Raw genomic sequence first — 24,692 nt, 5'->3', positions numbered from 1 at the left:
AGCCTCTGCTCAGCTGGCTGACCTCTGTGGCGCTCTTTTCCAGTCATCTCAGTTAGAGTGGCAGCTGCTGGGAGGCTTGCCTATCCCAAGCTTCCAGTCTTTACACAGCCATGATGCTGGAAGACCCTGCAGCTTCGGCGATCTGTCAGGCCTTCAGACAGACTTAAAAAACTATTTTGTCTCTCTTTTCTTGTTATTAGCCAGAGTGGGTCTGAAGCAAGCTAATCCACATTGCTGGGAAAAGAAATTCTGCTGAAGATATTGCATCGAGGCTCAGACATTACATCATTTAATCCAAAACAGGTGGACATTTTCTTATACCCAAATTGCCATTCCATGTTCAGATACTCCTCCATTGTCTGAGAAATGTCTCTTTACCAATATTGTATTTGAGTTAGGACACACGGTGCTACATGTGGCTGTTACACCTCTTAAGTCTCTTGAGTTTAGACCATTCTTCCCCTTCCATCTTCTGTTTCTTCATGCCATTGGCCTGTTGAAGAGCCTGGTTGTCGTTCAGTAGAATTCCCTAACCCTACTGCGTCACAGGCTGCTTCTACTTGTTTGCTTGCCTTTCTTTTTTTTTTTTTTTTTTCTCGGAAATGGAATTTAATTTTACGGACTCAAGTAGATCAATTACGGGTTTGGTTTGGTTTGGTTTGGTTTGGCAAGGATGCAGTATAGGTAACACAAAGTAATTTCTGTAGTGTCACATCAGACAGCACTTAATGTCTGTTCACCCCACCGTAGTGTTAGGCCGGTGGGTTGCAGTCATAACCACCCCATGCTGTAAGATGCTCCGACACGCTTTCCCCCAGTGCGCGTATCAAGCAGTACGTTTTCCCTGGATTGGATTTCCAAGGGTTGCAAAGTGATTCATCTAATTCCATCACCCTTCCACGCTTCTTAAATCAGACTAATTCAACCAGCTCCGTGTAACTCCTCTGAAATAAAGTTCTGACAGACAGGTGAAGCTCTTCTTTGAGGTTCAGCAATATGTTTGCATCTGATTTTTAAAAGAAATATTTTTATTGCCAGGCGTGGTGGTGCATGCCTTTAATCCCAGCACTTGGGAGGCAGAGGGAGGAGTATCACTGTGAGTTTGAGGCCACCCTGAAGCTACATAGTAAATTCTAGGCAGCTTGAGTGAGACCCTGCCTCAGAAAAACAGAAGAAAACAAAATTTATTTATTTACTTTTATTTATTTGCAAGCAGAAAGAGAGAAGAGAGACAGAGATAATGTGTGTACTGGGGCCTCCAGCCACCGCAAACAAATTCCAGATGCATGCGCCACTTTGAGCATATGGCTTTATGTGGCTACTAGAAAATCGAGCCCAGGTAATCAGGCTTTGTAGGCAAGAGCCTCAACTGCTTAGCCATCTCTCCAGCCCCATGCATCTGATTTTGAAATACAGTCCCGGACACTCGGTGCTTTTTCCTGTCCAGAGTATGCCCAAGCTGCGACTGCTAATGAACTAATGTGATTGGCAGTTGCATCGCGCAGAAAAACTTGGCAAGACCAACAGAGGTCTGCGGTGAGGCTTGTCTTCTCCGTGTCCCTGTTCCCTGAGTCTCAGCCTCCTGGTAAACATGGCAACAAGGCTGTGGGTGCCTGAGGGCTGGAAATAAAGTAAGTGTGTGTGTTTCCTTCTGTCCCGCTCTTAATTGGAACACATTCCCTCTGTGCGTGCTCCCCATAGGAGCACTGAGGGCAGCTTTCATGCTCCATGCCCAGCATTCCGCGGTCTTCACTGCTAGCATGCTACCTATGAAAAGAAAATGTAATATGCCCGAATACGTAGAATGCCTTGTCACACGACTTTGGCATTACATAAATTTGCTTGTTTGTTTTTGTGTTTTGCATTTCCTTTTCTGAATTTGGGTCTCGGCTACAAGTAACTCTGATGTATCTCAGCAGTTCCCAGGGCCCTGGGGGTAAATCAGCTCGGTAAACATTTTTGCTTCAAATCTTTCCTTTTAGTTCTTTATTTTTAAAAATTTTGTTTACTTTTTAAAAAATTTATTTGAGGGCTGGAGGGATGGCTTAGCAGTTAAGGCATTTGCCTGCAAAGGCAAAGGACCCAGGTTCAGTTCCCCAGGACCCACGTTAGCCAGATGCACAAGGGAGGTGCACGAGTCTGGAGTTTGTTTGCAGTGGCTGGAGGCCTTGGCGCGCCCATTCTCTCCCTCTCTCTCTGTCAAATAAATAAATACATTAAATTTTAAAAAATTTATTTGAGAGCAAGAGAGGCAGAGAGCGAGCACCCTGTGCCTGTGACGTCTCTGCCGTGGTCTGGCAGGTCTCATGCTGCTGCCTGTGACATTAGTTCATTTGCCTCATCTCCTCAGCTTTCTGTTCACCCAGGGCAGGGACCCACCTCGAACTTCTCCAGAGGTCTGACAGCACCCAGCATCTCGCAGCTGCGCCTTCCCCTCATCTTCTCGCCCCCACTCCTGTTACCCACGCTTTCAGCCCGGCCTGGACTTCTGTCAGTCCTATAGTCGAAGACTCCTTGTGAGCCCCCCTTTCTCCCCATCGCTGTCACTCGCAGGGGGGTTGCTGAAGAGCCCGAGCCCTGTGACTGGGGACTTCATCTCTCAGCAGGAATGAGCCGCCCCAGAGCTCTTTGGGGTGCTGGTCCAGCCAGCCACCGTGGCTTTGATTCCCATGTCAACTTGGAAGCCTCTAGAATGAAGACAAGATATTGGCTGCTGAATATTTGTGTGGAAGCCCCTCCTCCCCACGGCTGCTTGCTCCCCATCATTTCCTAAGAAACTCCACTGTTTTTTAATCTTTTGGTGACCAAGGCTGGTACCTGTCATGGCATAATTATGCACCCACCACTTTCTCTGCCATCACGGAATCAAAGATTTTCTTTCCCTCTGCTCACTGACATGACTGACGCCCACTTTGCGGAGAGATTATTAGTGTAAAATTACTTTTGGGCCTTTAAATTTAACTATGCCACATTCACAGCAATAAAATAAAATCCTGAATCCAAGTGTGCTTTTCAGGGAATGTGTCCGGGGCAGTTGCTTTCTGATAATGGTGCTCTGCATTTAAGCCTTTTGTCTGGGGATCTTGAAACCTTTTCCATACAAGTCAATAATGATGTTCATCTTGGAAGATGAGGGGAAGCGATTGACCTCTTAGCGTACACGAGAGATGAAGGGAATCCGGGACCCAGATGTGTGTCTACTTTGGTCTCCCCTTCCTCCTCCTCAGGTCTTTAAAGAGGCACGGTCCAGGCTTCTGCAGGCACAGCACACGCCCCTAGGTTAATGTTCCACTTTTTGAAGAACATGGAAAGTTTCTGTGTCACATTTCATGGGGAGGAGCTGAGATGAAGGAATGGGGTGCAGAGCATCTGTTTCCATGGGAGAGCTTCAGCATGGGCTGCACAACTTCATAGAAGAGGAGCAGCTGGTCCAGGACCCACAGACCAGATATGTGATCTGAGAGGTGGCTCCCAGCACGGCCTTGGCTGTGAGCCTAGCACCTCCCCTCTCCCAAGAAGCTGCGACGCAGCATCAGGGGTGTGCACGCCCTCTTTGCACTTTCTGGCTATCTGAGTGTCCATCACCCATCACCCATCCCAGGCCTTCTGAGTCCTTGGGGGCAAGTTTATGCCCTGGGTCCTCTTCCCAGACAGCTCTCCTCAGTCCACACAGCCATCAGTCCACGCTCTTCATGAACAGCTGCATCAGTGTCAGCTCACAACAATGAACTTGAGCTAACGTATAGCCTGTGTGAAAGCTTGCAGAATTTGGCACTTGATCTCACCTCATCCAGGAATATTATTTTAACGCCTGTCCGAATGTTTGTCTGTGTCTGGTGGTATTGCGGGACCTTGAGGGAGACACTCATGTATATCCAGTGTGATATTTCCCCCAGGGCTGGAATATGGTCCTGAATGTGCAACAGGAATACTGTATTCTCTTGGGGCCTATAGGAGCGGCAGAGAGGTCACTGTTGAATTCAAAATGGTAACTTCTTGTTGTGTTGAACTGAACACTGTAGCTCTTCGTGAGCCTGAGGCACAGTCCTGAGTCCTCAGTCTTTGATCTGCCACCACACACTGTCCTATGACGTCATAAGTGAAAGGACTTGAGTACGCCTTGAGTTCTTCCCGCATGTCGGACGTCAGGAAGGCACCGGCAGACAGGGTACCCCAAGCATCAGGGAGATGAAAACGTCAGTACACATGCACTGTAAGAATGGGGGGCCAGCGCGGGCTCTAGCATCGAGACTCAGTCAGGGGGCTTTGCAGTCAGAGGAGGAGTGTGGCAGTGTCTACTTGGAGATCACAGGAAAGTTCATTATTTGACAAGTAAGTATTGAGAGGGTCAGGGCGCAGTCCCAATGCTGCTTCTGCAGAGAGGGGAACACCTGCCTCAGTAGCCACACAGCCACGCTAGGAGCCATTTCTCAGTGGTGGCCCCGTACCTCCTTCCTCCAGCAGCCTCTCATCTAGTAGGATGGGGAGCCCACAGTTAAGCTCGCCTGTGCTACAGATATTCTGCACCCCATTCCAACTCATGTATCAGCAAACATTTTATATATATACATACAACACACATATATGCATACATACATATATATATTATATGTACCATCTCCAAGTCCAGCCTTCCTGAGTCCTTGCGGGCAAGTTTATTCACTGTGTACTCTTCCACACAGCCTTCCTCAGTCTACCCAGCCACCAGTTAACTCTTCATAAACTGTTTTGTCAGTTAGGACAACAAGCTTGAACTAACATACAGCATATTCCAAGATTTGCTGGATTTTGCACCTAAGCTCACTGCATCCTATAATAATATTGTTTTAACTCTTGTATGAATGTTTGTCTGAGTCTGGTGGAATTATTGGGCCTCAAGGCAAATATTCACTTATATCTAGCATAGTATTTCCACCATTTTCCGCATGCGTGTGTGTGTGTGTGTGTGTGTGTGTGTGTATGTGCGCGTGCATGCATGCGTGTGTGTTATGTATTCATCGGGCCAGGCTCATGCAGGAGGTCCCTGGGCTAGTATAAGGGTAGGCTTAGTATTCTAAAATGCACTTTTGCCAGGCGTGGTGGTGCATGGCTTTAATCCCAGCACTTGGGAGGCAGAGGTAGGAGGATCGCCGTGAGTTCAAGGCCACCCTGAGACTACCTTGTGAATTCCAGGTCAGCCTGAGCCAGAGTGAGACCCTACCTGAAAAACCAAAAAATAAATAAACAAATAAATAAAATAAAATGGACTGCAGTATACCCCCCAACATAAATGCAGACGTCTAGACCTTTGTTTCTCGTCTCTAGCGTTTACCAGAGAGGCATTCATTCACTCCTGTCTCTTCTCCCATAACGCAGACTGCATTCTGGGACACTGACTGGCCAGTTCCCCTCAGTGTTATGTTCTAGATCCCAGAACTAAGTTCCCTCCAGTGGCTCATCTGCATGCCCAGCCAGCGGTGGATGGCGCCCACCTCCCTGTCGCTGAAGCATCTCCAGTGGTGAGGGCCGCTGACGGCTTGCCCTTCTGGTTTCTTCCAGGATTTTCTTCCCGGGAAGCCATCCCGTCAGAGGTGTGCAAGTCATGAAAGTTGGCAAGCTGCAGCTACATCAGGGCATGTTTCCCCAGGCCATGAAGAACCTGAGACTGGTAAGTGTGCCAAGACCCGGGTAGCTCTGCCTGGCGTAGCTTTGTTCTGGCTTTTGCCAGACTTCTCCTTGGTGAATTTTAGCAACTCTGTCTTTAGCTGCGTGTAACAATGCGCGCACACGTGTGTGTGAACACACGCCCACGTGTGCTGGCAAATGTTTAGCAACCAGTTCTGAAAAAAACCTGTATGTGACACTGGCCCATTTCTGTGGTGTATACATCCCAATGCAATGAATTTTACACTACCAATGTGAAGTCAACCAGCTCCCCCAAACCACATGATTCTAATTGTCACTCTTGCAAACTGGCACAGACCTGGGAACGTCATGGCATTTTTAGATGAGAAAAGTGGTTCTTTTTAATTTTTATTTTTTTGTTTTTATTTATATTTATTTATTTGACAGCGACAGACAGAGAGAGGAAGAGGCAGAGAGAGAGAGAGAGGGAGAGAATGAACACGCCAGGGCCTCCAGCCACTGCAAACGGACTCCAGACACATGCGCCCCCTTGTGCATCTGGCTAATGTAGGTCCTGGAGAACTGAGCCTCAAACTGGGGTCCTTAGACTTCACAGGCGAGCGCTTAACTGCTAAGCCATCTCTCCAGCCCAAGAAAAGTGGTTCTTGATCTTCATATGCAATCAGCCATGATCCGACAGGGATTCCCTGAAGACAGCTCTTCTTCTTCTTCCTCTTCCTCTTCTTCCCTTCTTCTTCCTCTTTCTGTTCCCTTCCTTCCTCTCCCCTTTCTTCTCCTCTTCTTCTCCCTCCTCCTCCTCCCCCTTCTCCTCCTCCTCCTTCCCCTTCTCTTCTTCTTCCTCCTTCCTTTGTGGGACTCTATTTTCAGACAATGGAAGGATACCTAACAGTCTCAGGGAGAACTTCCCCTTTCTGGTCTAGATAGTACTTGTCAGCCAGTCAGTTCACCCTGATAGACAATACTTGTCATAGTCTACTGTGTAAAAGTTTTGATCAAAAAATAACATAGAGGGCTGGAGAGATGGCTTAGCGGTTAAGCGCTTGCCTGTGAAGCCTAAGGACCCTGGTTCGAGGCTCGGTTCCCCAGGTCCCACGTTAGCCAGATGCACAAGGGGGCACATGCGTCTGGAGTTCATTTGCAGAGGCTGGAAGCCCTGGCGTGCCCATTCTCTCTCTCTCCCTCTATCTGTCTTTCTCTCTGTGTCTGTCGCTCTCAAATAAATAAATAAAAAAAAATAACATAGAGGGCTGGAGGGATGGCTAAGCAGTTAAGGTGTTTGCCTGCAAAGCCAAAGGACCCAGGTTCAATCCCCCAGGACCCACGTTAGCCAGATGCACAAGGGGTGCATGCATCTGGAGTTCATTTGCAGTGGCTGGAGGCCCTGGCGCGCCCATTCTCTCACTCTCTACCTCTTTCTCTGTCATATAAATAAATAAATAAAATATTTTTTTAAAAAAAGAAAAATAGGGCTGGAGAGATGGCTTAGCGGTTAAGCGCTTGCCTGTGAAGCCTAAGGACCCCGGTTCGAGGCTCGGTTCCCCAGGTCCCACATTAGCCAGATGCACAAGGGGGCGCACGCGTCTGGAGTTCGTTTGCAGAGGCTGGAAGCCCTGGCGCGCCCATTCTCTCTCTCTCCCTCTATCTGTCTTTCTCTCTGTGTCTAAAAAAAAAAAAAAAAAAAAGAAAAAGAAAAATAACATAGAGGAATCTCCCCAAATATGTCATGTACCCAACTCAGGCTTGCTGTGCAAGTAGGTGTTTCATAAATGAACAAAGATAAGCCCTTGTGTTTTGTATTGAGCTAGAAGCTATTAATACTGTGTATGTATGTATGTATGTATGTATGATCTTAGGTGATCCACATGACAGATAACACTGTATGGGGTTAGAAAAATAGACATTTCCATTGCTGTTTGGGAAATGAAGGAACTGTTGTTTGGAGACATGCAAAAACTTCTTTAAGTCCCTCTGGGGCACAGCCAGGTCAAGGTTAGGTTTATTCTGTTTAATTCAACACATGTTGATTAAAGGCTTCTGTTACTCTGAGGAAGATCAGAATTATCCTTCCAGGTCAGTAGAGGAGACAGACATGTGACCAAGTTACGACATCTAGATTAGACTCTAAGTCTCCTCTCTTTTCCTCGAGACTGGCCCAGGTACGTAGATGCTGCTTTCCAGAAGCACTCAGGATATAGAACTCCCTTCAAGTCTAGCTGAACTCCCCTCCCCCCGTGCCAGCTTGGAGGCCAGTGTCTGGATCTGTCCTGATCTTCACCTGAGGCTGAGTCCTTGTCTTCATTGTAGAACCTCCACAGGAGACACTGCATGTCATTAGTTGCAGGGACAAGCCAGAGCCAACCCAGGTGAACATCAAAGCAGGGGCTTATGGGTAATATGGCCTATACAGATGGTGCAGGCTTGTCACCAACCATTCTGATGACCCTCCTATTGCCCACAACATCTCTTCCACCCATCTATCCTCTGCCACCCTCATGCCCTTCTTGTGAAGCTGTCACATCCAATCCAGAAGCTTCCCTTGGGAATCATCTGAGCACCCCCTGCTCTTGGCACCATATCAAGCCCAAGTATGGGTGCTGAGCACCACTAAATGAAAGATGAGGGAGCATCGTGACTGTCAGTGCAAGCAGCCCAAGAGATGGCTTAGCGGTTAAGACACATGCCTGCGAAGCCTAAGGACCCAGGTTTGATTCCCCAGAACCCACATAAGCCAGATGAACATGATGGCACATGCACCTGGAGTTCGTGGGCAGTGGCTACAGGCCCTGGAGCCTGCGCGCGCATGCCCTCTCTCTCCCTCTCATAAATAAATAAATAAAAATTAAAAACAATAGTTTTACAAAAAGCATCCATTAAGTGTAGTATTACCCCAAACTTCTGTTTGGCTCTAGACAAGACCATGAGTCTCTTGCCAACTTCTGATGACCTACCCAAGAGCGACTGTGCCTCCTTGGCAGCGTGGTGGAATAGCAAGGGTGCCTGGTTTACAGTCAGAAGCTCCGGGTCTAGTCTGGCCATGTAGTTTTGTGACTTGAAACAAGGTGGTCTCTCTAAAAATACTTTTACATTTTTGAAATGACAGCAGTGACTATTTTAGAGAGAAGTTTAGAGAAGTAAATATGAGTCAGTGTTGAAAGTGCGCCTGCCAGGCTTGAACATTTGGAGGTCACGTTCCTGCTAGCTGGGCCCTTTGGTACTTGTGTTTATGGTTTGAGGTTGCACAGGGGTTCTCCTTTTGAACACTTTTTAAAAAATTTATTTTTATTATTTAGTTATTTATTTGAGAGAGGGAAAGAGGCAGAGAGGGAGAGAATGGGCACACCAGGGTACCCAGCCACTGCAAACAAACTCCAGACGCATGTGCCACCTGGTGCATCTGGCTTACGTGGGTACTGGGGGATCGAACCAAGATCCTTTGGCTTTGTAGGCAAGCGCCTTAACCGCTAAGCCATCTCTCCAGTCCCTTTTGAACACTTTTGCTCTTCACATAGGTCTGTTTCCCAAAGTAAGTAGGAGTTACTTTTGAAGAACTCTGAATGGTATACCTTCTCTGTTTCCTGGTGCCACCAACTGCAAACACATAGGAGTTCTGTTCAGCCTATTCTTGATGGATGGATTTCTTTTCTTTTTTTTTTTAACTGACAACTTCCATAATTACAGACAATAAGCCATGATAATTCCCTCCCCTCCCCCACTTTCCCCTTCAAAAATCTACCCTCCATCATATCCCCTCCCTCTCTCTATTAGTCTCTCTTTTATTTTGATGTCATCATCTTTTCCTCCTATTATGCGGGTCTTGTGAAGGTAGCGCTAGGCACTCTGAGGTCATGGATATCGAGTCCAATTTCTGTCTGAACAATTTCATTGTAAGCAGTTCTACCCTTCCTTTGGCTCTTACATTCTTTCTACCACCTCTTCCTCAATGGACCCTGAGCCTTGGAAGAGATAATAGAGTTATTTCAGTGCAGAATACTCCTCTGTCACTTCTTCTCAGCACTATGGTGCCTTTTGGGTCATCTCAGTGGTCACTACCATCTGAAAAGAGAAGCTTCTCTAATGAAAAGTGAAAGTAGCATTAATACATGGTGTTGCAGTCAGGTTCACATTGCTGGCAGAAATCACCCTACCAAGAGAAACTTTTGGGGAAAAAAAGGTTTATTTTGGCTTACACACTTGGAAGGGAAGCTCCATGATGGCAGGGGGAAATGATGGCATGAGCAGCGGGTGGACATCACCCCCTGGCCAACATAAGGTGGACAACAGGAACAGGAGAGTGTACCAAACGCTGGCAAGGGGACACTGGCTATAAGACCATAAACCTGCCCCCAACAATACACTACCTCCAGGAGGCATTAATTTCCAAATTGCCATCAGCTGGGGACCTAGGATTCAGCACGCCTAAGTTTATGAGGGACGCCTGAATCAACCACCACACATGGATATGAATGTTAAGTAAAGTGCTTACAGGGCAGTTTGGTGAGCATAATATATGCATTTAGCCAGACACGAGCAGGCATTACACCCCTAGGACTCATGACTTCTCCCACCATAGGATTTTGATTAAGTGTTCAGTACCAGGCATGTATTCCCTCCCATAGAGCAAGCCTCCAGTCCAGTTAGAGAGCAGTTGTTTCCCCCATAACAGACATGCCACTGTTGCACCTGGCTGGCCAAACTTGAGGCTTGCAGTATTCCCTGCTGTTGGCTTCTGTCTCCCATAGGGCTGTATGCAGGGCAGCTTTTTCCAGCTTTCTGACAGCTGGTTACAGGGAGGTTTTCAGCTCAGCCCTAGCTTGATTTCTCAGTGACCTTGCAGCCCAAGCATGTGGAGTCTTCAACAATAGGGTCTTACCAGCTATTTCTGGTGGGAAACCAAGAGCCTTGGCAATGGCCTGTAATGTTTTGGGGGCAACAGGGACATTCTTGGCCAACAACTCACTGGAAGGTATCCCATCCTGGCACTGAAATTTTTCTAGTAACAGTCTATGGCTTCTGGGTGTGCCATTATCCAAAAAAGTAAGTCTCCATATGGCTTATTCACAAAATCTTGAATTTTGATTAACCCTATCTCGCCCTTCTTTTATTCAGTCTCTTTCCATGACCTCACTTTGGCCATTGCAGCCCCAGTGATCTGTTCATCTACTTATACATATATCATACCATCCCTTTAAGTCCCCTGCTCTCCTCCTTCTCTTGTAGCCCCTTTCTAGCTTACTGGCCTCTGCTACTGATTTTTATTCCAGCTCACATACAAGTCCAAACATTTGTAGCTAGGATCCACATTTGAGAGAGAACATGTGGTGTTTGGCTTTCTGGGCCTGGGATATCTCACTTAGTATAATCCTTCCCAGATGATGGATAGATCTCTTAATGATAGAGAACGTTAGGAGTCCCACCCCGGCCCCCTTCTTATCACTGCGCATGCAGTAGACCTTCATGCAGTAGTTGCTGAGTATCTGTTAGCAGAGCGATGCCCAAATATGCCGATTCCTGTGAGAACTCACATGAGCTGTGAGTCTCCGGTGCAGGTCAGGGTCTTCCTGCGAAGAGCCTTTCTCCTGGGGTCTCCTCTGGAGAAGGGAAGGAAGGAAGCTACGGTCTTTGCCCTTTGAAACTGATGCACCCTAGATGGGTGTCCTGGATAGTGTTTCTCATCTTAGACACTTTGGAAAGAATGGGATGAAAATAGCTTGAATAAGATTTCACGGTTTCAGGTTTTCAAAGCCTGAGCAGAGCCGAAATAAGAAACGCGTTAGAGAGCCAGGTGTGGTGGCGCACGCCTTTAATCCCAGCACTCGGGAGGCAGAGGTGGGGGATCGCCGTGAGTTCGAGGCCACCCTGAGACTACATGGTGAATTCCAGGTTCAGCCTGGGCTACAGTGAGACGCTACCTTGAAAAACCAAAAATAAATAAATAAGAAAAAGAAACACGTTACAATCACAAATGTGTTACAGATCCAATTCCGACCCAGCCTCCTGCAGGACAGAAACCACTTAGCCAGCTCTGATTCTCTGTAGGTCTCTGCCTGTGCACGGCTCAGCTGACCCTCTCGTAACCACTTCCACCAGATAGCCCCGGGTCCCTGCGTTCTCTAGCCCCTAGGCCACGTTCATCTCTAATTTGAATTCTTGACCCTCAAGCACAGCCACCCTGCCTGAGCTGTCATGTCAGGAAAACCGTCTTTCCCACAAGCTCTGTTTGCTGCAAGCTCACCACCCTGGTCCCAGCATGGCCTCTTGACGGATCGGCTTTGCAAACTAAAGTCAAGTTGCACAAGTCGGCCTTCTTTCGCCTTGATGTCTTTTTTTTTTTTTTTTTTAAGTATCTATTTAGGCCAGGTGTGGTGGTGCATGCCTTTCATCCCAGCACTTGGGAAGCAGAGGAAGAGTCAGTGTGAGCTCGAGGCCGTCCTGAAACTTCACAGAGTTCTAGGTCAGCCTGGGGTAGAGTGAGACCCTACCTCAAAAAAACTAAAAAAAAAAAAAAAAAAAATCTATTTAGATTCTTGTTTGCTCGTTTTTGTTTGTTTGTTTGTTTGTTTGTTTGTTTTTGTTTTTTTGACATAGGGTTTCACTCTAGTCCAGTGTAACCTGGAATTCACTATGTAATCTCAGGGTGGCCTCAAACTCAGAGCAGTCCTCCTACCTCTGCCTCCTGAGTGCTGGGGTTAAATGCGTGCGTCACCATACCCTGCTCTAGATTTAAGAGGATGTCAGTGTTTTTGGCTTTCCCAAAAGGAGGAGAGAATGGGGTAAGTTAGAAAATAAAGTTTATTTATTTTCTAGAATTTTATAGAAATATAATTGTAAATGCATCCAAAAAGAAAAGAAGAAATAAGATTCATCTCTGCCCACAAGATCATACACACACATACATACATACATACATACATACATTCAACAGAAATAATCAACTAGGAAAGTAGCAGAATATACAGTCAAATTCATAAGTCATTTGTATTTTATACTAACAGTGAACAATTTAAAAAGAAAAGAAAATTGGACTAGACAGATGGCTCAGCAGTTAAAGGTACCTTCTTAGAAAGCCTAGCAGCCTAAGTTCAGTCCCCCAGAACCCACATAAAGTGACAAAGTGTTGCATGCATCCAGAGTTTGTTTGCAGTGGTCAAAGGCTGTGGCACGCCCATTTTCTCTCTCTCAAATATATAAATAAATAATTTTTTTGAGTTAAGAAAATCATTCCATTTATAATGCCATCAAATAGAATAAAGAAAATTAGAAATTAACCAAATAGATGAAGGTCTTGTACACTAAAATCTGTTTTTAAAAATCTATAAAATATTGCAGAAAGAAATTAAAGAACATATAAGTAAACAGTGAAATCCCAAGTTCCTGGATTAGAAGCTTCAATATTAAGATATCAGGATGACCCAAAGTGATTTACTCCATCCCCATAAAAAGTCCAGGGGCCATTTTTGCTTTGGGAAAAATAGAAAAAGTTAATAGTTAAAGAAAAATTATAACAGTATTTGAAATAGTTCTGAAAGCATGTAGTGAAACTATGTGGAATAATTATCTTCCAAAGGGAAGGGTAAAAGATAGAAAAAGAGACATAAAGTGTCTGCATAAGATGTGAACAGGTAAAATGGTGTTACTGTAGAGTGTGATAAGAACCTTGGAGAGTACGTTGCTAGCGTGTGCATGTGTGTGTGTGTGTGTGTGTGTGTGTGTGTGTGTCTGTGTACGTGTGTGTGATGTAAAGCCTAATCAACCACTTTCTAAAAAGCTATATGAAGAGCTGTACTCCTAAGATATCATATGGGTTCTGGGAATGTAGCTCAGTTGGTAAACTGTTTTGCTAGCATGCATGAAAGCTGAGTTTGATTCCCCAACACTACATAAACTGGGCACTGGTTAGTCTGGCTAAAGAAACAGCAGCTCTGGGTTCAGCAAGCCATTTCATTCCATCTCAAGGAAACAAGATGGAAGAATGGTAGAGAAGTACACCCAACAATTTCCTCTCACCTTCACATGCATGCACACAGTATGCACACATTGGCATACACACGTACATCCACCCCCCCCGTACACACACCATGCCAATTTTTTTTTTAAAGAAGCTCTTTAAGTGTAATGATATATGATGTATGATATAAGCAGGCTATAAATAAAAGGATTGAAAAATATATGTCATGAAAACATATTTTTTAAAAGCTGGGTGACTATATTAATATATAAGTTAGATTTCAAGGCAAAAAAAACCCACACTTTACATGCTTTTCTAAGTACATACTTTTCCAAGTATGTACAGCACAAAGTATGCCTCTACCAAACCAATTAGTTGCAAATACTGGGGGAAAAAAAAAATCCAGTATAGGGCTGGAGAGATGGCTTAGAGGTTAAGGCACTTGCCTGCAAAGCCTAAGAATGCATGTTTGATTCTCCAGGTCCCACATACCCAGATGCAGTGACGCAGCATGCAATATTACACATGTGCCACAAGGGGGCACACACATCTGGAGTTCGTTCACAGTGGCTAAAAGGCCCTGGTGTGCCCATTCTCCCTCCCTCCCTCCCTCCCTCTCTCTCTCTCTTTCTGCCTCTTTCTCAGTCAAAAATAAACCAGATAGATAGATAGATAGATAGATAGATAGATAGATAGATAGATAGATAGATAGATAGATACCAGTAAAACTCTGCTATGGAGCCTGAGGCAGGAGGATCATGAGCTTGAGACCAGACTGGGTAACCTAGCAAATTCAAGGCCAGCTTAGGCTACACAGTGAAACTGGTGCAAAACTAAAACAAACAAGCAATAATCTATAGAACTGAAAGGAAACAGAAAACCCTAAGCTGGGATCATCAAAACACTTCTGTCAACATTTGATAGAACAGAAACTCAGCAAAACTCTGTTCCACCTTCAGTCAATGGGATCTAACTGATATTTATAAAAATACCCGCCCAACAGAAACAGAATAAACAGCCTTCCAAGTATGTACAGGTCATATGCCACAGTAGACCACATCCTGGGCTGTAATGCAAATCTGTATAAAGGCATAAGGTTCATTAATGTAAAAGTCACACAAAGTCAGTCCTCTGGCTACAATGGAATTAAAGTAGAAATCAGTCACAGTATCTGGAAACAAGATCGAATCGACACCTTCTGGCTTTGTGTCTGGTGTGGCGCCTCGTACCATGCAGTGGGACTTGAGTTGCCCTTTGAGTTTACTCGTTTGTGGAAACCAAGGCTCAGGGAGAATATATGATGTCTTCAGGGTCTCTGAGGTGTTTCATTAATTGGATTGGCCTATTAAATCTAGTAACACCATTGCAGCTCTTCTTCTGGAATAATTATACCACTGTCGGGCAGACCTGAGTTTCCTTAGGCAGTCTGGACCTCTCCATTTCGTGGGCACCCCAGCGTTTGCTTCTCTGTTTAACATACTTTGTTTCACTGTGGGGCCCTGGTAAGTAAGTCTGCCTGTCTGACAGAGCCAGAGCTCTTCCCACAGCAAGGGGCCAGGTCTTACTCCTTAGAGCCCCGTTGACGGTGCTGGGTGAACCTAGGAGTCTCACTCACAGGGAGTAATAGAGTAGGGTCAGCAGGGGCCACTGCTGAGCTCTAGCTGGTCCTGGAAGGCTTCTAGATTTCCAGCTGCCCATTATAAAGCACTCCTCGTGACTCTGGAGTTGCGCATATACTGCATACCACCTTGACGTCCCCTCCTCTGCACGCTCTAGACCACCTCCCTGACCCCTATACTGCTCTCGTCCTCAGACAGGCAGAGGAAGAAACTTCTTCTGTGTTCCCCTGTGGTGTCCTGATTCCAGAGGTTCTTATGCATGCATTCCTTTTCCCTCTGATTTTTAGATCCATATTTAAATCATGCTTGAGGAAGTAATTTATTGGATTCCTCAGGCTCACATTAGAAAGCATATGAGATCCTTGATAAAGTTAATATATTTGTATTAAAAATTAATCTGAAAGCCATAATGTTTCCAACTTTAAATTATAATTTTATCTGGTTCATTTTATTTAATATAGGGCCACAATTCTAAAATTACTTTTTTTAAAAAAGAAAGAAAGAAGAAAAGATGTGATTAGATTGACATCTGTTCTGGGGGCCTTTCCTGTATTTCCCAGAGTACCATAGGCCTGTTATGTGGCAGACAATCTATGTTGCCATTTCTCAGGTGACATTTAGAATCCATACGTGGGCGCAGCACATGCCGTGCCGGAGGCTTCAAACGAGTCCTCCATGAACGATTACGTTCAGGCTTTTTGTAAATGTTCCCTTTAAAAATAAAATTAGATGGGAAGAGAGAAGCTTTTCCCAGCCCAGGCCAGCTCTGATTTTATATTTCCTTAATCTGCCACTACAGGAAATTAAACTGAAATTGTCTTCTGTGACATGCACATGTGTGGCATTTGGGGAAGTGCTCAGAGTGGGGGGGTACGACACGGAGCTACTGGAAAGAGTTGCCTTGGTCACTGTGACTTAATTTTTCGGGTAGGGTGAGCTGCAACCCTCTTCATCTTCCAGCTGGGCTGAAAACATGTGCCGGGGCCACACAAGAAGCTGTTCGCCCCGGCTGTGTGGTAGGCACAGGTGACATGTAGGTCAGGACTTGATACCCTCCATCAGCAGGTCGGACATGCAGCTTCCTGCCCACACAGCATGTCACGTACTCAGACCTGCACTCACGAGGAGGTCACTGGTACTCTCGGCACATCACTGGATGGCGTTTTTCTTTTTTTCTCTTCCTCGACATCTGGCCATCACTCAGAGAAAGCCCTGATATTGTTGATTAATTGTAACTGTATTTCGCTCTGGTTTCTAGACAAGTGAGACAGTTTTCCTTTCTCCTCCCCTTCCCCAGTTATCTTCAAATTAGTCCTCGGCCCCCAAACAACTTCCATTTCCTCTGCTTCTCGTTACCATCATGGATATGAGTGTGTCACACTTGCACGTGTCCCATCCCCATTGTCCCCCCTCCCCAGTCTCGAGGTCACTAGCAAACGAGGGAAAAGAACATGGGCAGCGGTGTTTGAACAGGACCTTCCCAGGGTCGTCAGGCTGGCTGTTTCAGGAGTTTCCAGGTCCCCAGGGTGCCGGGCTGGTCTTCACCCTGTCTTTGGGAACAGTCTGGAAAGTGTGGCTGTGAGCCAGGAAGAGGGCAGCTTCCCCACCTGTCTGAGCTCTGCAGCTCCAGGGTGACTGTGGGTTCCGAGCCTCTAGGTGGAGCGTGGGTACCGCCCAGCTGCCCGATGCCAGGTCTGCCGCTTCATTTTATGGGGAGATTCTGGTCAGTGGCAATGAACACTTACAACTGGAAAGGGCAGAAGTGAAGCTTAGGCCTGGAACTGGCAGGAAGTACTAAGAAAGGAGGACTGGAGCCAGAAGCACACTCAGAAACTTGGCAGATCCGCCTTACACGGTCAGGGTGGCAATAGGATGGCTTTGTCCTCCTCCGGCCTGTGAGTCAAATCATGGAGAAGCCCAAATTCTGAAGGGCCGGATCTGGAGCTGGGAGAACATACCTGGCTCGGCCAGCAGAGGGCGCAGTGTAGAGGAAGGCCTGGCCTTTGCTGGGGAGGATGGAGGGCCAGGCCCCTATCTATATACAGAAGGCTTCGCCTGTCTGGCTTCCTGCTCCTTCATCCTCTGAATCACAAGCATATATATGGACGAGATACCCATGGAGGCTTCCTAGCAGGAGAATTTCCCCTGTAATGATACTGTCACACAGGTCTCGGCCTCAGACCCCAGCACGTCCACGCAGCGGAAGGCCCAGCAGCAGATGTGGGATTTTATCCATCTGGAGCTTGGCTGCCTGCAAGGTGGGGCAGCTTCTTCTCCCTGCCACTCGCGACAACCCTGGCCTCAGGATCTGTGTACAAAACCACACGGTAGAGCAGGCTGAGATTAATGAAAAGCAAATCCCCTGTATTTGTCCCCATCCCTAGTGTGGGCCTGACTGCCGGTGCCTGCTCCGAGCCCGTCTCCTTCCAGGCTGAGAGAACCGGCCTTTCCTAACTGTGACCCCATCTCCTGAGCCTCCACACACACCCCGTTTAGCTTTCCTTTCCTTAAGCCTAAAGAGAGCATCTTTAAGGAGGCATGAAGAGAGGCCAGGGAATAATACCATAGGCTTGAAAGTTTGGCTGCCCCTGGCTACAGTTGTCCCTTTTGTGACATGAGGACATCTCACCAGATGAGAGTCGTGATAACAGACTGTCCCACTGTGGATCTAACATGGTGCTTCCTAGCTCCAAAATCTCTATGAATTTAAAGATGTTCCTGTCCACGAATTCCACCTCTAGGGATTAATCTTTTTTTTTTTTTTTAAACAGAGATGTGCTTCTTTTTTTAAAATTAATTATTTATTTATTCGAGAGCGACAGACACAGAGAGAAAGACAGATAGAGGGAGAGAGAGAGAATGGGCGCGCCAAGGCTTCCAGCCTCTGCAAACGAACTCCAGACGCGTGCGCCCCCTTGTGCATCTGGCTAACGTGGGACCTGGGGAACCGAGCCTCGAATCGGGGTCCTTAGGCTTCACAGGCAAGCGCTTAACCGCTAAGCCATCTCTCCAGCCCAGGGATTAATCTTAAGCAGATATCTAGCAAAGGCAAACACACACACACACTCCCTCACACACTCACCAACAACACAGAAAACCCATAAACTGGAAGATCTACGTCACACCATAATAAAAAGCTGGTAGTGGGGCTGGAGAGATGACCCAATCGGTAAACTGTACAAGCACGAGACCCTGAGTTCAAATCCCCAGCACCCATGTTAAAGCTAGTAACCCCAGCTCTGCGGAGGCAGAGATGGGAGGATCCCTAAGGCTTACTGGCTAGCCAGTCTAGCTGAATCAATGAGTTCCAGGTTTAGGAAGAGACCTTGTCTCAAAAAATAAGTTGGAGGCAAATTGAGGAAGACATCCCATGTTGACCTCTGGCCCAAGCATTCACGTTCACACACACGTACACACCACACACACACAAACACATGTAGGAAAATTGGAAGTGATCTACATTTCCACAGTAATTTATTTATTTATTTGTGGGAAAAGAGGTTTATTTTGGCTTATAGGCTCGAGGGGAAGCTCCACAATGGCAGGGGAAAACGATGCCATAAACAGAGGGTGGACATCACCCCCTGGCCCACATAAGGTGGACAATAGGAACAGGAGAGTGTGCCAAACACTGGCGTGGGGCAACTGGCTATAATACCCATAAACCCACCCCCAACAATACACCACCTCCAGGAGACTTCGATTTCCAATTGCCATCAGCTGGGGAACCCAGCATCCAGAATACCTGTTTATAGGGGATACCTGAATCAAACTACCACACCCTCTTTTTTTGAGGCCAGGTCTCACTCTAGCCTAGGCTAACAGGGAACTCACTCTGTAGTCCCAGACTGGCCTCAGCCTCACAGCAGTCCTCCTACCTGTACTTCCCAAGTGCTGGGATTAAAGGCATGCACCACCACACTCAGCCTACATAGCAGTTTTGAGGCCAGCCTTCCACAGTAATTTATTAAATAAGGGTTTATAAACATGGTGGGATTATGCATACCCATCCAAATGGTAATTATGCTGACTATAGATAGATTAGCCCTGAGTAGTGAATAGTGTCTATGTTTTTGCTGGGAATCTGGGCCTGTTGTTCTCAACCCTGGAGGAAGGTGGTGTTAGGTTCTCCTGGAGCCCAGGCCTGACTCCCAGAGCACGTTCCAGTGGGTCATAGTGAGGTCTGTGCCCTGCTGGCTCTGCCTCTTGAAGCTCCCTGGTGGATACTCTCCTGTTGTCATTAAGGCTGCCAGCCAAGCTAGCCTGGTGACAGAGTCATGTCTTTGCAAGTCTCCGGAGCGTGGTTTGAATACAGTGGGTCTAGATTCCCCCCTTCCCGCCCATCTCCCAGCATATGGCCAGACTGTCTGGGCTTTCTATTGCCGCAGCACAAACCACCCAAAACCTCACCAAGTATAGCCAACAAAACCATGCCCACAGTGTCTGTACATCAGAAATTGGAGCCAAGGGCTGGAGAGATGGCTTAGCAGTTAAGCGCTTACCTGTGAAGCTTAAGGACCCCAGTTCGAAGCTCGATTCCCCAGGACCCACATTAGCCAGATGCACAAGGGGGCGCACACGTCTGGAGTTTGTTTGCAGTGGCTGGAGGTGCACCCATTCTCTCTCTCTATCTGCCTCTTTCTCTCTCTGTCTGTCACTCTCAAATAAATAAATAAAAATAAACAAAAAAAACTTGGAGCCAAGCACAAAGGAATTGTTTCCTGCCTTTCTCTAATGTCTGGCATTTCACCTGGCTAACTTCTGCCAGATGCATCTGGAGGTTTCTCTGGTGCATTAGCTAAGAATAATGAGAAGAGCCCAAATGGGACCATCAGCCAGAGCCACCCACATATGGCTTCTGCTCATGGCTTGGGCTTCTTCTCAGCATGGAGGCCGATGGGTCCAGGAGCAAATGCTAGCGACCAACGCAGGAGTTTTGTGGCCTTCGAAGTCAATAGCTTTACTTCCATGGTTCTTTCACACTGCAGTAATCACATGCTTGCCCTGGTTTCAGGAAGATTTTGGGGGTAGAATTGACAGGATTTATTGACAGGCTGAGCATGGAAACTGAAAGAGGGAATAGCCAAAATGCCACCACTGCAATGTCATGTGATATGCATACAAGAATATATGTCCGTAGTAACCACAGTGCAGAACTGAGTGCGACCTGAAAAGCCAGAAAAGAAATCATAAGGAGGCAGCGGCATGGTATGGTGTCATGTGACTTTATCATCTTAACAGGAACTCTTAACCCCTAGCACGGCCCACCACACACACACAGGCACTAGAACAGCCATCTGTGATGCATGCGTGTATGTGTGCATGCACGTAAGCATGTTCATGTGTGTGGGTGGGTGTGTATACATGTGTGCGCATGCGTATGAAAGCCAGTGACAACTTCAGGCGTCTTCCTTAGGCACGTCATCCGTCTCCTTTGAGACAGGCTCTCCTGTTGCTTGGACCCTATCAATTAGTCTAAACCAGCTGGCCAGTGAATCCCAGGAGTCCCCCTTGTCCACCTGTCCAGCAATGGGGTTATAGGCCTGTGCCACCATGCCCGACAGTTTACTTGGGTACTGGGATTGAACTCAGGTCTTCATGCTCACGAGACAAGCATTTTAGCAACTGAGCTATTTCCCCAGCTCCAGACGTGAAGCTCATCATCAGTCCCTGGGCCTCAGGATGATGACATAGAGTCCATGTCCCCAAGCGCTAGATTCAGACATCAGCCCTGCCACTTATGTCCTGGCTCAGTAAACCAGAGTTGTCAGCTCCCTATCGACTGCTCCCCCAACCACCTGTGGGTCACCAGACCCCTAGATGGTGGGGAAAAGACCGAAGGAGGAAGGAGCTCGCCTGTTCTGAGATATAATCTTCCATGTCTCCTTTCTCTTCAGGCTTTCGATATTATGCGAGTGACGCATGGAAGAGAACACAGCCTGATTGAAGATTTGATTCTTCTCTTGGAAGAATGTGATGCCAACATGAGAGCTTCCTAAGGAAATCCGGAGGGGGCGCGACGCCCTTCCACTGAATGCCTTCTCAAGGCCACACGCTCTGTGCTGGGCTGGGCTGTGCGGCTCTCCCTGTTGAAATGCTGGTCTGTGTTTATGTCGGTAAATGAAGGCAGGCATGGGTTTGTCAGCCAGAAGAATCATTAATTGTAGAGAAGCACAGATACAATAAAAAAAATTAGTTAAAAATACCATCTGGTAATTCTTTTCTTTGCTCACTCATAGTTGATTTCACTAAAATCTCAACATTTGAAATAAAAGCTTTAATTAAGAGCAAGATACAATAAGTTATAACTTCCTCTTTGGATATCTATAGAGGTGGTTGGATAAAAACTACTTTAACATTTACTCCCAAGCACATACATAATTTTATCCCAGTTTTATCAAGTAGAGGGTTTTTTGTTGTTGTTGTTTTACCTCATTTATATAATAAATTGGCTCCCAGAATCTAGTAATCACTGCTCTTCATTCAGACTGGTTTTTTCCTCAACGGAAGTGGAATTTCCTTAATAGAACGTGGAAACAAAAGAAAACATGCGATGTTTGTCTTTTTGCATCTGGCTTACTCTATTCAGTATGATGTCCTCTAGTTCTATCCATTCTGCAGCACAGGACAGGATTTTGCTCATCTTTATGGCTGAATAATATTCCGAGATAACATGTGTGTGTGTGTGTGTGTGTGTGTGTGTGTGTGTGTGTGTGTATGTTTCTGTCCATGGCTTTGTTATGGGAACCTCACTTAACTGGATATTATTATGGCTAGTGTGAATACCATCGGACTTAGATAAGGACAGGGAATGTTTCCAGTTTACTGATTTAATTTTGTTTTGTTTTGTTTTTCGAGGTAGGGTCTCACTCTGGCTCTGGCTGACCTGGAATTCACTATCTAGTCTCAGGGTGGCCTCGAACTCTTGGCAGTCCTCCTACCTCTGCCTCCCGAGTGCTGGGATTAAAGGCATACACCACCACGCCTGGCGTTTAATTTTCTTTTCATACATACCCAGAAATGGGGCAGCTGGATCACGTAATGGTTGTCCTGTTCTGGTTTTATGAGGAACCTGCATACTGGTCTCCATAATTTGCGTTCACATTCCCCCCAACAGTGGAGAGTCATTTGTTATTTGAAGGGTAGTTTGTGTGTGTGTGTGTGTGTGTGTGTGTGTGTGTGTGGTTAACTATCATAACCACTCTAGATAATATATCTCATTTTAGTTAGGATAAGCTCACATTTTAGTTTGGATCTCCCTTGTGGCTAATGATCGTTTTTCATGTATTTATCAGCCAATGTTTTCCTTCTTTGGAGATGGCTGTTCTGATCACTTGCTCATTTCATAACTGGACTCCTGTTTTGACTTCCTTGTTTATTATAGATATTAATCCTCTGTTTGATAACTAACAGACAAATGGCTTCTCCCACTCTGGAGGTTGTCTCTTCAGTCTGCTTTTCTCCCTGCATCAGAGTCTGATGTGATCCTGTTTGTCTGTTTTTTGCTTTCATTTCCTGTGCTTTTGGGATGATATATGAAAAACAACTCATTACTTTTACCAGTGTCCTTAAGTCATTGCCCATATTAATGTACTTCTGTATGTTTACTTCTAGTAGTTTCAGATCTTATATGTAAGTAGGTATTTGAGGCAGTTGAGGTTTTTTGTTTTTGTTTTTGTTTTTGTTTTTGTTTTTGCAGTAAAGGAGATTATTTCAATCTTCTGGACTGGGGATGTGGCTCAGTTGGGAGAGTGCTTGCCTAGCATACATGAAGCCCTAAGTTGGGTCCCAGGCACCACATGGTAACACACATCTGTGGTAGAGTGTTCCGGAGGTGGTCAAGGTCATCTTCAGATATGTAGCAAGCTCGAGACCAGCCTGGGAAACATGAGACCCTGGACCCTGTCTCTGGTCACTCTGCTTGTAGACTCCAGTGTTCCCAGTACTGGAGAGAGGCTGTCCTTCACAAGACAATGTGTTTGTGGCACATTTGTCAAGCATGAGCTGGCTGTGGATGTGTGAGTGTATTTCTGGTATCTCTTTTCTGACCCATTGGTCTGTCTGTCTGTTTCGATGCGATTGCCATGCTGCTTTGAGTACTATGGCTCTGCAGCGTGACTTAAAATAAGGCATTGCATTGCCTCTGGCTTTGATCTTTTTGCTCGAGGTTGTTATAGCTATTCTAAATCTTTGGGTAGGAGCAGAATTTTGAAATGTTTGTCTTTACTCTTTTTGATAAATAATATTTGTGTACATAATTTATTTCCACATACATCTCCAGCATAGCATTTCCACCTGAAATCCTAGGAAGAAGTCATTTTAGGTGTCATTATGGACAGTAAGTCAACACAAGAAAAAAAATACTGAAATGTCTCTCAGCTCTTTGTGAAAATCTTTCTCTTGAGCATTTTATAACTCTGTGTGTGTGTGACATTTTTTTCCTTAACATTTTTTTTTCCTGTACTTACCCAAATCTGTTGCTCTGTTGTAAACAAGGTTTTCACATCCTCAGTCAATTCAGACTTGCTTGCTTTTTATTTTACTTATTTATTTACTTATTGGTCCTCTTTACTGTTTCCCAGTCCTTTGGCCTGTTCTTCTCTAGACAAAAAATATAAATAAATAAATAAATAAAATCCTTTTCCTTGCCTCAAAACATCAAGCCTTTTCAGTGACTTTGGGATGACTCAGAAGGTATCATGGTGCTGGAAAGAAGTGACTGGAGTACTGAGTAACATCTCAATCACACCTTCCAAAGCTCAGGGTCTAATGCGGAAGAGGTGGTGGAAAGAATGTAAGAGCCAAAGGAAGGGTAGGACTCCTTACAACGTGCTCCCACCAGACACAAAATGGCCTGGATATCCATGACCTCACAGTGCCTGACACTACCTACACAAGACCATCATAAGAGGAGGAAAAGATCATGCCATCAAAATAAAAGAGAGACTGATTGAGAGGGGTAGGGGATATGATGGAGAATGGAATTTCAAAGGGGAAAGTGGGCGGGGGGAGAAGGAGGGTATAACCATGGGATACTTTTGATAATCATGGAAAATGTTAATAAAAATTGAGAAAAAAAAGAAATAAAATGAAAAAAAAAAATCAAGCCTTTTATGGCTGCCTGGCCCTGGGCACTGGGTGGTCCTTCAGCTTCAGGGAGCCGGCTGTAAAGGGAGCACAGGCCCCCTGCAGCCGGGAGGAAGGATTCCCATAGTGCACCTCGCCCGCACTTTGTTTTGCAGAGATAAGGGTGCGGGAGTGAGGGCAGCATCCACAGTCGCAGCCCAGTCCTCTCAGTCAGTCCTGGTTGGGAGCCCGGCCCACACAGAAGCGGGCAAGGCCTCCCGTCACCAGGCTGACACCATCACAGCGACACATGGATGTCTGTGCCTGAAGGAACGGATCTTACTGTGCAGCAAGGAAAACTGACAGCTGGCAGCTGGAGTCCACTTGCCGAACATCTGGTGGCCGCCACCGAAACACTGAACCATGCAGGATGCCCT

General features: G+C 46.1%; 1 protein-coding gene across 1 annotated transcript in view; it reads left to right on the top strand.

Annotated features, from left to right (window-relative positions):
- Positions 1-21,394, top strand: part of Smyd3 (SET and MYND domain containing 3) — a 619,144-nt gene extending 597,750 nt beyond the window's left edge. Inside the window, exons 11-12 of the mRNA XM_045141721.1 lie at positions 5,539-5,647; positions 21,087-21,394. Coding sequence (XP_044997656.1) covers positions 5,539-5,647; positions 21,087-21,188 — 211 coding nt within the window. The 3' untranslated portion in view covers positions 21,189-21,394. The remainder of the gene's footprint in view (positions 1-5,538; positions 5,648-21,086) is intronic.
- The last annotated feature ends 3,298 nt before the right edge of the window (positions 21,395-24,692 follow it).

The sequence above is a fragment of the Jaculus jaculus genome, chromosome 1 (genome assembly GCF_020740685.1).
Source record: "Jaculus jaculus isolate mJacJac1 chromosome 1, mJacJac1.mat.Y.cur, whole genome shotgun sequence".
Lineage (NCBI taxonomy): Eukaryota > Metazoa > Chordata > Mammalia > Rodentia > Dipodidae > Jaculus > Jaculus jaculus.
Note: the sequence above shows the minus strand (reverse complement) of the source record. Positions and strands in the feature narration are given on the sequence as shown.